The sequence below is a fragment of the Gekko japonicus genome, unplaced genomic scaffold (assembly GCF_001447785.1).
Source record: "Gekko japonicus isolate JY-2015 unplaced genomic scaffold, Gekko_japonicus_V1.1 scaffold117, whole genome shotgun sequence".
Lineage (NCBI taxonomy): Eukaryota > Metazoa > Chordata > Lepidosauria > Squamata > Gekkonidae > Gekko > Gekko japonicus.
The window spans coordinates 1,151,572-1,164,482 of NW_015173676.1; the positions used below are offsets into that span (position 1 = coordinate 1,151,572).

The following is a 12,911-nucleotide window of genomic DNA, read 5'->3' on the forward strand; positions in this document are numbered from 1 at the left end:
CACCCTCACTGAGACTAGCTTTCCACCCTCACTGAGACTAGCTTTCCACCGCTTAAAGGAATCCTTCTTCAGTTCTCTGGTCTTCTTCAATTCTGTGGTCCTCATCAGTACTCTTTATTCTTTTTCTCTTTGACGTGTTCCTGTTGCTATTCTCCTTTCTGCTCTTCTCTTTTTAAATTTGTTGTATACACTTTCCATATATTATTCCCATATACTATTTTTATGCATATATCAAATGCACAACAAAGTTTATACTACTGCAATAACTCAGGTAATGTATATGTCCATTAAAATAAAAAATAGTATTATCTACAGTTCTTGCAAAAAAGAGCTAAATGTACCAAGTAATGAATGTTCTGAATGAATGTAGTATAAATGAGAAAGGTATTTTCTAATCATTAAGTCGCAAACATCAATCTATCACAAACAGAACAATTTTTTCCCATTAAAATTAAAATTTAGTAAAGCAGGGGAGAAATGTGATAAATGAGAAGGGAGGGGAAGGGGAGGGGGAGCAACAAGGAAGTAGGGGGGAAAGAACAGCAGCATCTTGGCGCTCCCCCCCCCCACGTACACTGATTAATCTGAGGTTTTCAGAAAAAAAGCCCCAATATTTTCATGTTGTTTTTCATTCTGGGGAATTTTAGATGTCCAAATAGGAAAATATATAACAGAGGAAAATAAATCTTGTCTTTCTGTCTGGTGAAACAGAGTTTTTAAAATCCCCAATGTGTCACATCAGAGCTAAAACACTAAATGCTTGAAACAAATGCATTTAATCAAAGATAGAAAAAAAATTAAAAAGATAAGGAAAGTAAAAATGAAAACAACCAATTATATATTCCACAGAGTGGATTATATAAAAAAGAGCTTAATTTAATATTTTGGGTCTGTTATTGAAACTGAGATTTTCTGGAAAAGCAGCAAAATGCCATTCAGCCAAAATAAAGTTCTTTAAAATTGGTTACTTAAATTTCTTGCTGAATAGCTGTAGTTAAAGCTCAAAGTTTATCAGAAGCCTTGCTCCAAGTACCATAAATTTTCGAAGAGGGTCCCTCTTACTGCTATATATTGGAAGCTGACTTCTAACACTGGTGGTAGTCTGCCAGTCTTTTCGATTACGATTGCAGTTCCAGTTCAAAATATTGCAAACATTGCTGAATCCAGATTGATTAAAAAAAAAAAGAGTAAGAGGAAAAAGATTGGTTGGGGTCAGCTGATCTTACTGACAAAAAGCCCTCCTTGTCTCAGCTGCCCTTGATATTTCCAGAATCTGGGTAGAAACCTGATTGATCAAACTCCCCTGTGGGTTCACGTGTCAGTTGGGTCTCCTCTGTGGGGGAGAGGTAAGGATAGAGAACTAAATTCCCTCCTTCCCTAGTGTTGTTTGCCCCACAGTGAGAAAAGACTGGAGCCTTTGAAAGTGCTCCTTTTCAGGTCACCATGCTTAACAACTTTGGGGGGGGGGGAATTAGACAAATGTATGGAGGATAGGTCTACTGATAACTGTTAGCTAGCAGATTCAGAATACTCTTCTGACTATGCTGGGATGTTGCTTTCAGGGCCTGGTTTTGAGTTTCCTGGCTGGTCACTGATGGAGAAAGAGTGCTGGATTAGACAGATTCTAGGTCAATAAAGGTGATTAATCTTGATCGGGCTAGTACTTTAGCTCAAGCAAGACGTGTATGTTCCACTCCTGCCTTGGGTATTCCTCCTCCGGAATTTCTTCCTCCATATACTAGATCCCTAAAAATACCTAGTTATAAACGTGTTTTCTCTCTTGCTAGGCTTAACTCTTTTCCCACTGCTGAGTTAACAGGTCGCTTTTCTAAAGTCCCATATTCGGATCGCTTATGCAACTGTGAAACTGGAGCTGTGGAAACAATTGGCCATCTTCTATTATTATGTCATCAGTGGTCGACTCCTAGATCGATTTGGATCATTCCAGTTCTTACCAAACACTTATTACCTACTGAACTCTGGGTGGTCCCCTATCTGTTGGCAGATACTAATCCTGAAACCACTTATTCTGTCACTAAATTTTTAATGATAGTTTTATCTGTAAAGTGACAAAAATCTGGCTTGACCCAACTGTAACAGAATTTGGTATACACCCAGTTATTATGATTTAAATGGGTATTTAAATGAATTATAGTTTTATTAATGACTTCTTTTTTAACATTTTAGATCTTTTAGATTTGATTACTAAGACTGTACTTTTATTGTAAAGTTCGTATTATGAGGCTAATGTTGTATATTCGTCTTTTATAATTGAGCTTAAGGCCTTTGGTCATAGAAGCTAATAAATATAAGTAAGTAAGGATTCTGGGTCTGATCTATCAGGTGTCTTACATTCTCAGAGGAGGGTGGATTCTGGTGATGAAAGTTACTGGCCATCATTTCTCATATTCTCTGTTCCTTTGCAGGTATGTAAATACTCTTCTGAAGCTCATCCCACCTGTACTAGGGCTCCAGGAACAGCTACGCCAAGCAGTTCAGAGCAGGGATATGGAGACTTCTCATGGGATCTGCCGTATTGCTGTGGCCCTGGGGGAAAACCATTCCCGGTGAGTTCTGCTTGCTTGAAAATGGGTTACCTTTTGAGACTGCTCATCTGGGGACGGGCTGGGGTTCTTTCCTCTGTCCTGCCAGATCTCCTGACAGCTAAGCAGCATATCGGTTTCCCAAATCTCTGTCTAAAACAGCTATGATCAAGTGGGTGACCTGGACATTCTTACCTCAACATGGTTATGTAGGAGCCTTAAAATTCCATTCCTCGTGGAAACTTACACAATCCTAGCTCAGTTCTAGTAGTACAGCTTGCTAGAGCTTTTACTTTATGGATCGCTGAGTCTCTTTCAGCTTTCTTCCAGGCTTTGATTGAAGCAAAGGGGCTTGTTACACTCATATCATCTGAGTTTGGAGCGTTTGATGTTCTGTGACAAAGCATATGTTTGATGTTGCATGCCTAATACCTCCCACAGAGCCCTCCTGGACCAGGTAGACCACTGGCAGAGTTTCCTGGCACTTGTCAACATGATAATGTTCTGCACTGGGATTCCTGGACACTATCCTGTCAATGAAACCACCAGCTCTCTTACACTTACTTTCTGGTATACACTGCAGGTAAGTATTAGCCACCTTTCTGAAGTGGGCTTCCTTACTGGCATCTTCCCAGCTTGATATGATGTTGCACCATCTTTTCTGCATATACGAATACATTTGTATATCACTGGCATCAATGTCAGCCTTGGATTGCCTGTAATGGAATTTTTTGCCATGGGGAAACCATTCTCAGACTGAGCTTTAGGCTTTGTAGTGGAAATTCGTGTGTTCCTCCAGGCATAGGTCAAAGATCAGGCTGTGTGATAAGGCTGTATTGTCATGTTGCTCAATAGGGTTTTCCATTCATGTTACATTGCACTGGAGCTGGATGCCAGTTAGATTTTGTTCCAGTAGCATATCTTCTGGATGTGACCTGGATGTGCATCTGTGTATCTAGTGTTTTCTATAGGTGCTAAAAAGAGTTGAAACCCTAGAATTTTAGCTGTGAACCAGATACATTTTAGAGTAGGCAAAGCATTGCAGTGCTGGGTCTCAAGCACCAAATTAAGTATTCTTGGAGCCTGTGGAGCTCAGTGCTTCACTTCTTATATTTTAGCTGTGTTCTGATGGGGACTTACCTCCCTGATACAATAAGGTGATGGTTGATGTGTTCTCTGTCCTTGTGGTAATGGGCATTACTGAAGCATCCCATCTTCCATCAATGACCTTGTTCAGGAATCTCTGCTTGGCTAGGCACTTTTTTTCTCTGTGTCTGACAGGCAAAGCTGTACTACTCCCAGTACCAAATTCTGAGGTTTCACAAGTGCTTGAATATGTCTGTTTTGGTGTATGCGTATACTGCTATACTAATCAGGCAATCCTGTACAAAGTTACTGCTCATTGAAATCAGACAGGAGTAATGCTGTACAGGATTTCATTATAAGAGACAGAAGCAGGGTGACCAGTGTGACTTGCCGTCCCCACCACCACATTTCATTGGAGTCCAGAAGCCTCATTAGCATGGCAAATTAGCTTGCCACACTCCTGCACTGTTCAAGAACAAGGCTGTTGAACTGCTGGTTCTCTTGGTGTCAGCTAGATAAGGGATGAGGTCAGGCTCTGTTTCTGTGTGTGACTGGTGCAGTCCTCGAATTCAAAGGCACATCATTATCAATGAGGGGAGCAAAACTGAAACATCATCACATATAAGCTATTGGAGAACAGACACTAGGAGAAGACTTGGAGGGGGGTGTCTATATTTGACTTCTTTATGCTCTGGAACAAAAGGGTCTTGGCTGACTTTCTTAGTTTTCTGGGTTCATGCTTGCAGCTTCTCTCTTCCTCTACTTTATGCACACAGACACACTACATTTAATTCTTACCTTAATGTATCCCCAGGTGCTCAGTTTCATTTGGGAATTAGCAGCAGAGTCTATACTGACTGGCACAAAAACACTGTAGAACAAATGTTGTGTCACTGTGGAAACTTGTGCATGCCTCAGTTGGCCCAAAACATTGGTGGTGGAAGGAAGCAGATGGGTGGTCATTGAAGATGGAAGTCAGTGGTGTAGGTCAGCTCCTTTTCTGGATGGCTTCTGTTTTTACCTAGCTGATGATGGTGGATTCAGATGAAACAATACTACTAAGGTTGTGGGCTGACTGATGCAGGGTAGCATAGACCCTTCTCCTGTTGTATGTTTTCAGTATTAGCATAGATCCTTTTCTGTCTAGCATAGACACGTTTTCACTATGGTCAGTTCAGTGCTGACAACCCAGGTGAAGTAATTGATCACTGAGTGTTGGGGAAACCTTCAGTCTTTGTTTTGAGCCTACTGCAATTTCTACCCACTACACCGGATCTAGACAAATTTTAGCATTTGGGCTGCTAGGAGTGGGAGTTCTGGGAATGACAGTTCTGCCACTGTATATGTGACAGATTAGACTAGCAAAGCAGAATTCTTATGTGAAGAAAGTTGACTTTAGAATATAAATTCTGAGACCCATACAGAGGTTTCTACAAAAGTGAGGTCATATCCTGTGACCACATCAAACTGTTGGGGACAGATCATGTTACACTAGGAACACCAATGTTCTGGTTCCATTTTCCAGTCCCCACCTAAGAAACAGTTCCTTTCTTTGTAGGATGACATCCTCTCTTTTGAGCCAGAAAAACAGGCCATGTATCAGCAGGTTTATCGGCCTGTCTACTTCCAGCTGGTGGATGTGCTCTTGCACAAGGCTCAGTTCCCTTCTGATGAAGAGTACAGTTGCTGGTCCTCTGATGAAAAGGAGCAATTTCGGATATACCGGTATGACCTTTTGCCAGGCTGTATCCTATAATCTTTAGATAATGCAGCACCCTTGTGATCTGCAGAAGGGTGAGTTGGTCTTGTTAGCAGGAGGTTTAACTGCATGGAAGAATGAGAGACTGTTAAAAGGCATATGTGCATATTCTTGAAAGGACAGCATTGATGGACAATAATGTGGAAATTGCCCTGAGTTGCCTAGGGACTGCAACTACACCAGCAGTTTCTGTCCAGCAGCTGCACTGTATTGTGTGGGTCGAACAGTGACTGTTTTCTGTATTGTCCTCTTCAGAGTGGACATCTCTGACACTTTGATGTATGTGTATGAAATGCTTGGAGCAGAGCTGCTGAGCAGCTTATATGACAAGCTTGGTCGTCTCCTAACGAACACAGAGCAGCCGACATCATGGCAGGTGAGTGGGGCCTGTACCCTTGACTAGAAACATGAAGCTAACTGCAAGCAGATTTTAACTTTAATTTTTGAGTAGTGTCCGAAATATCCTGGCTAAGATTGGAAAGAGAGGAGCAGCAATGGGATTCGTTGAGACTGCAGAGAATCTGTGGGGCAAACTAGATGTGATGTAGGAGATTCTGATGAGTAGTAAAATGGTGTTGGAGAAGAGGTGATTTACTGTTTCCTTCCTACTAACTCAGAATGGTGGTGAAGAACAGGCAGGCACAAAAGCAGCATTTGTTGTTGTTTTTTGGCTTCTTGTTCTAATTGCAGCTTTGGGGGCAAAATCAGGGAAATGGCACAGAAGAAAGGGGTGAAACACCCCTTCTCCCAGCACTTCTTTCCTCATCTTCAAAACAGCTATGTGGAGATGTTACTTAAGAGAAATATATGGAAGATCCCCATCATAGCTTTCCTCTATCACATCTAGTTTGAACCTTGGCTTGAGAATTTTGAGGAGGAAGAAGAGACCATTAAATCACTAGAGGGAGAGGCTTAAATTTTACAAAAGTTTGAAAAGTTTTTAGCACTAATGATGGGGTCTGAACTATGATTACCTTAATCTCTTTATATCATAGCTTAGTATACAAACCATAACATGAGAATGGAGGTCTGGCTTGGGGCCCTAACTTGCCATTTGCTAATTCTTGTCTAGAATGTGACATTTTGTCACTCATGACTTTTGCAGGGATTTTAACACAGTAGACACATTCTGCAGCAATTGCCAAATTCTGCAAAAAAGTGTCCAATAGCAGAACTGCTGAATCCCAAATATCTGCTCTATCAAGTAATGCCATCAGCTGGTGGTTCTTTAGTTTCAGGCCAAGTTAGGGCTGCTGAGAAAATGCCTGGAGTCTGGGTGAGTCATTATGGGGGCTTGGAAGGCTGAGATTCGGCTGTTTCTATGAGGATAAATGAGGACTCCTGTCCCACTTTCTTCACTATGACTCCTGGCCCTTCAGTTTGAAAAGTAATGTGCTGGTATCCTCCAGTGCTATGACAGGAGTAAAGCCTAGTCAGGGGGGTCCCTATATGGCAGCTAATCAGCATGCATATGCTCACCTCAGTGTGTTGTTAGCATGCTTTTGGCACAGAAAACAGTGATGGGTGTCAAATGCCAATGACCGTAAGGCTCATCATTCATCACTGTTGACAGCCAAGTAAGGAACTGATATGGGCTGTGATTTGCAGGCAAGCCTTGATGCAGCAACAGTCATGCCAGCACACTCAGCATGCAGCCCCCGTTATCCAGGGCCTTGTAGGATAGTCAGAGGGAGGATGAGTTCAGGTCCTCTGTCACCCCCTGTACAGGTATAGACATATAGCCATTGCTGTCCAGGATGGCAGGCTGGGTTTGCACTGGACAAAGTCAGCAAGCGTTTTTTGTTGCTGGGAAATAGTGGTCTTTGGCCTGTTGAATCAGAGTTAACTCGCTAGGAAAAAGAATGCCCCTGCAAAAGAGTTTAGTAGTACAAATACAGGTGTCTTCCAGTAATAACTATAAGTAATTAATAAAATGTGGAAAACTCACTTTTCTGAGGAAGCTGGTCTGCATGTGTTTTGTTAGAATGGAATCTGAAGTGGGACTGTTTCCAAATGCTGTTTCTTGGGGGGCGGTATTGTTTGTATTGTGGTTATTGTTGTTACTCGCCTTGGGTTCCAGGTATCTGGGAGAAAGGCAGGTTTATAAATATTTAATATAAACACATGAATAAACTATGTTGCCTCCATTGGCATGAGGCACTGGAGGCAGGCCATGTGCTCAAGAGACAAATCTTTCTTTCTTACAGCATACAGAAGCTTTGCTTTATGGGTTCCAGTCCATTGCAGAGACTATAGATGTAAACTATTCAGACGTGGTTCCTGGCCTTATTGGGCTCATCCCCCACATCAGCATCAGCAATGTGCAGCTTGCAGATACTGTTATGTTCACTATTGGTAAGGGGACAAGGCATCGGGTGGGGGAGGTTGAGCTTGGAAGATCTGAGGCTGTCCAGTTGTTGCAGCATGAATTATGGGACTCCTTTGGAAAGCTTATGGAGGGGCTGCTGGATCCCAGTGAGATCTATGTTCATATGCTGTTGCACATGTAATGTTGCTTGGGTAGGGAAGGGGTTCTCTGAGAGGTACTCATAGCATTTGGAGCATTAAGTAAAACAAGCACAAACTGTGCATCTTATCTGTTACCTAGGGGCCCTCTCAGAGTGGCTTGCTGACCACCCGGTCATGATCAACAATGTGTTGCCCCTGGTGCTGCAGGCTTTAGGCAACCCTGAGTTGTCCATCTCCAGTGTCTCCACCCTTAAGAAGATCTGCCGAGAATGCAAGTACGACTTGCCTCCCTATGCTGCCAACATTGTTGCTGTCTCCCAGGTAACTAATAGAAAGGTTTATGAACCTTTTTAGGCATACAAAAACCTACAGCTCAAAACTAAGTAGCTTTATGTAAAGTAGACATAATTTTACAGGTGTTCTGAGCAGGGAACATTCTGAGGATCTCTGAGTAGTGTTCAGAGTTGGGAATTGAACAGAGGAAACATCTGCTGCACTTTTTTAGATCTCTGCTTTCTGTGAGGAGGAATTGGTTGGAATAACTTGAATCTATCTGTACTGATCTCAAGGTTGTCCTCTCCTGTTGTTGTTAGGACATCCTAGTGAGTAAACTCTACTGTGGGAAGAGTATTCACTCTCTCATATTTTCCTTCTGTAGGATGTGCTAATGAAGCAGATTCATAAGGTAAGACTTTTATTTGCTCATCATTTCCTGATGGGGTACCAAAGGTCAGAGAGTATGTAGAAGTAGAGGTTACCTACTTGACTATTATTTTAGCAAAAATCAGCATTACAGTCATTGAGAGGAGTATTGGAAAAACCAATGAAATGGGATGTCCTGTTCTTTTGGAGAGAATTTAGGGATGTGGCAGAAAATAATTCAGATTGAGGCAGCTGTTTTCCTCCAGTTCAGATTTGAGCCTTGGCATTGTCTCAAGGAGTAGAAGGAGGTGGAATAACAGTTGAAGTGTGTTTTGTGATGGCTTTCTGTGGATGAGCGAGAAAATCTGTATCATTCTGTCCTCCAGACAAGCCAATGCATGTGGCTGATGCAAGCTTTGGGCTTCTTGCTGTCTGCTCTCCAAGTGGAGGAGATCTTGAAGAATCTGCACTCACTTATTACTCCTTACATCCAGCAGCTGGAGAAGCTGGCTGATGAGATGGTAAGCTACATTACTTGCTTTATTATTATTTTTCTTCCTTGAGGGAAAAAACAAGGCTTGTTTTGTGCAAGATGCTGCTCTTCCACGTAAAAGATTGTGTATATTTGTGTGTGTGTTTGCTGCTGTTGGAATCTCGTAGATGAATAATTATTGTGGATGGAATGTTGGAAACCACACTCTTCTTTATAGCTCTGCTGTCCCTTTTTGTTACTTCTTTGTTTTAGTACTGTCAGTCCCCACATGAGTTTCAAATAGGCTGCAGCTCTTCCTTCCATGGCCCTGTTACCTTTTAGTTTGGTGATAAAAGGCCTGGAAGAACATATTGTTGAATAATTAGTAGCCTTATACCATGAGCCCGGTTTTAATTGTAGTGATGTCTTGCCTTGCAGCCCAATCCCTCCAACAAGCTTGCCATCATCCACATCCTAGGTCTTCTCTCCAACCTCTTTACCACTTTGGACATCAGCCATCATGATGATGATCATGAGAGCACAGAGGTTAAGAAGCTGCCCGTGCCTCAGGGCCCCAATCCGGTGGGTGTTGCCATATATGTGGGTAGGTTTTCTTGTGTGTGTACATGAACACAGTCTAGTGTCAAGGGGCTTCTCTGTTTCTCTGCAGTGTAACTGCAGGCGCTTTCTTCTGATGATTTGAGAGGGTGACACAGAATGTAACTGAAAGGGATGAGAAATACATCAGGACACTTACATTTCTCACTGAGACCCTCTGTTGCAGCCAGACCATCATAATCCCAGATAATGAGTTATTTGCGTCGACCACTAAATGGCCTGAAGAGAGCCAGAACATCCCTTCACAGAGAGGTTTAAACTTTGTATGCATTTGTGGGACATCCACCAAGAAAGTGTTAAGTCCTCGTCTAGTTCTGGCCAACCAAATTTAAATCTTGTATTGGAGAAGACCTTGCCAGTTCCTGGCTCTGCATCCTCAATGCCAAATTCCTGTATTCTAGCTCAGGAACCCTCACTAACAGGATTTCCCTTTTTTAAAAAAAATGGCAAAACAGCTGTGAAGGAGCAAGGGCAAGTAGTTCTTTCCTTCTTCCTCCATTTCTGTCTTAACAGTGATGTGAAGAAGTAGAAGTGGAAGCCTCATTTTGGTAGCCAAGCAGTTCCTGTGTGATACCTCTCATTTGGTGGGGGGAGGGGACCGAGGTAGAACTCCCTTGGGGAAAACAGAAATTCAAGCAGGTTTCACTACTTCCCACCTCCTACTTCAAGTAAGGTAAGATGCATTCCCTGAGTATTCTGACAGCCCAGAAAACATGTTCAGAGATCTTGGAGGACCTACTACATCATGCCTGCCTACAGTGCTGCATGGTAACCTCTGTGGTGGATTCAATCACTTAGCCCCAACATCATTCTCAGTGTCTGTAGCAGTTCAAATTGATCACCCCAAAGTCCCTTCAAGGCAGTCTCTTGTGCTCCTGTACTGGGTGGAAAAACAGTCTGGCATCCTTGTCAGCACAGCACATATAGGGAAACCTGACTGCTTAGGTAAACTCAGTTGGGCCACCAACACCTGGCCCGGAATAAATTATCACTGAATGAGGAGGGCTTCCAATGCTTACTAGCTAATGGGCCATACTGGTCATGGATATATTTATTCCAGCCCCTACACCATTAAGAGTAATTTATTCTCTTGATTCCTGAATGAGTAGGTAAATGATGTTTACTAACTCAGCTTTGTATCAGAACAAAATTCAAGTTCAGTGGCACCTTTAAGATGAAGTTTTATTCAAGGTATAAGGTTTTGTGTGCATGCACAGTTCTTCAGATACATTGAAATGGAAGTTACCAGTCCATACCTATAGGTAGAGGGTGAGCGGCAAATCAGCATACAACATAATGAAGATGTATTCCGGAGGAAAACATAGTGAAGCAAATAAATATATCAGAACTGGAGACTAATGTGTAAATTTGGTCCTTGCATCTGTTAAACATCTTCATTATGCTATATGCTAATTTGCTGCTCACCCTCTACCTATATGTATGGACTGGTAACTTCCATTTCAATGTATCTAAAGTATGCATGCACACGAAAGCTTATATCTTGAATAAAACTTTGTTGGTCTTAAAGGTGCCACTGGACTCAAATTTTGTTCTGTTGTTTCAGATCAACATGGCTACCGACCTGAATCTATCAGCTTTGTATCCTTTATCCCCAACCTTTTTGAGCCTCTGGGTATTTTTGGAATTCTGACACATGGTGGCAGGTGCAACTACAAAATGGCTGCCACAAGAAGCAGAGCCAACCACGAAAGGTTAGGCATTGAGGCCACACATAACTCTAATAGTAACTCTTCCAAATTTCAGATAGAAGTTCTGTTTAACAAGATGCCTTTTAAAATGAACGTATTGTTAACATTTTTTTTGCATATACCTTCAGTCATGCAGTGAAGATCCTTGTGCTGTGGTGGCAGCTGCTGCCAAAAGCAATGTTATTTTTTTAATCTGCACAGCCAATGAGATCTCCAGTGGCCAATCAGAAGCCTGCTGGGCAAAAGCTCCAATTTGCTGGTGCCAGGAAAGGTGTCAGTAAGCACCACATTGGGGACCCCTGCTTTAGCTGCTAGCTGGCACTATTCAATCTTCATGGCAGCCAGTTGAAGCCCTACAAGGTGCAAATGGAAAAGTGGACCCAGCCTCACTAGGAACTGCCATTGTTCTAGCAAACTGAGGGCCAGCTGCTTTGAGAAGCAGGATCTCCATGGCCAATACAGGGCAATCAGGATTACTTCTGTTTGGATATGCATAATCTTCCACAGCACTCTGAACAGAACTGGGATCAAAAGAAAAGCATACAACCGTTCAAGGGGCTGAGCCAAGAGTGCATCTATTGCATTGTGTCCTCTTGTAAACCTTGAATGAATAGGAGATAGACCATTTGGAAGGCGCAAGGAAGAATCTCACTTAGTGAACTGTAGATGAGGTGCTGGCCACCTTGTAGGAAGGACTGACTGAAGATCTCCACCTCAATATCTTGAGGAAGCTGATGGCAACCTGGTACAGTATTCTGGAAAGCCAAGGCAGGCCATCCACTTTCAGACATTACTGAAGTCAAGTGATTCCTGTGGGGGGTCTTTTTGTCACTTCTCTTGTTGTTCAGGTGCTCATGAACTTACCTGGAAGGTGGTCTTCCTATTCACCATTGTGCCAGCCAGATGAATTAGGGAGATAGGCACCCTTCCTGTGAGAATAATTCTGTCCTTCACAAGGAAGGGGTGGTTCTTTGTAGTGACCCTTCTTTCACTGCTAAATCAACACCTTCTGTCATAAATCCCAGGAGTTGATTCTTCTCAATTTTTGCCCCAAGCCATCTCATCCAAGAGAGAAATAGTGGCACAACCCCAGCATCAGGAGAGCCAGAGTACCAGACTACCAATATTTCTGTGTATTTTACAGGTGGAGGAATACAAGATCAAATTTCCTAATCCACAGTGGTAGATGGATAAAGAAGTACATAATCCTGTGTTTGGGACAGCCTTTCCCACTGGGATCATGGCCTACTTACTTAAGGATGTGGCTGCTTAAGCAGTTCTCCACAAAAATTTCTTAGATGTTTGTGGAATAGCAATCTTGGTCTCCTCATTAACATTTTGCAGAAGCTGCCTTCCGTAGATGCGTCCTGCAAGTGCTACAGAAACTAGTAGGGAGATTTTGACCACTTGATAACCACCCAGAGCAAACCTCCCCCGATAATTTTCTGTTTCTGTCTGGTTTTAGCAAAAAAAAATTCAAGATTAATATTCTTGAAAATATACTGCATCTAGGTGGAATGTGGTGACAGTCTGACTCCCATAACTTCTGAGGAGGTGATCCTTTGGTAGCAGCTATTATTTCTATCCATTTCCTGCTAGATTTCCTACTGCCA

The 12,911-nt window shown here is 42.4% G+C and overlaps 1 protein-coding gene across 2 annotated transcripts in view; it reads left to right on the top strand.

Moving 5' to 3' along the window:
• IPO13 (importin 13) overlaps positions 1-12,911 on the top strand; it is an 89,639-nt gene that overhangs the window by 56,617 nt on the left and 20,111 nt on the right. For both annotated transcript variants that reach the window (XM_015422962.1, XM_015422963.1), the window contains exons 3-11: positions 2,427-2,567; positions 2,985-3,126; positions 5,188-5,354; positions 5,644-5,764; positions 7,596-7,743; positions 7,997-8,178; positions 8,516-8,542; positions 8,886-9,020; positions 9,410-9,553. In XM_015422962.1, the coding sequence (XP_015278448.1) occupies positions 2,427-2,567; positions 2,985-3,126; positions 5,188-5,354; positions 5,644-5,764; positions 7,596-7,743; positions 7,997-8,178; positions 8,516-8,542; positions 8,886-9,020; positions 9,410-9,553 (1,207 nt within the window). The remainder of the gene's footprint in view (positions 1-2,426; positions 2,568-2,984; positions 3,127-5,187; positions 5,355-5,643; positions 5,765-7,595; positions 7,744-7,996; positions 8,179-8,515; positions 8,543-8,885; positions 9,021-9,409; positions 9,554-12,911) is intronic.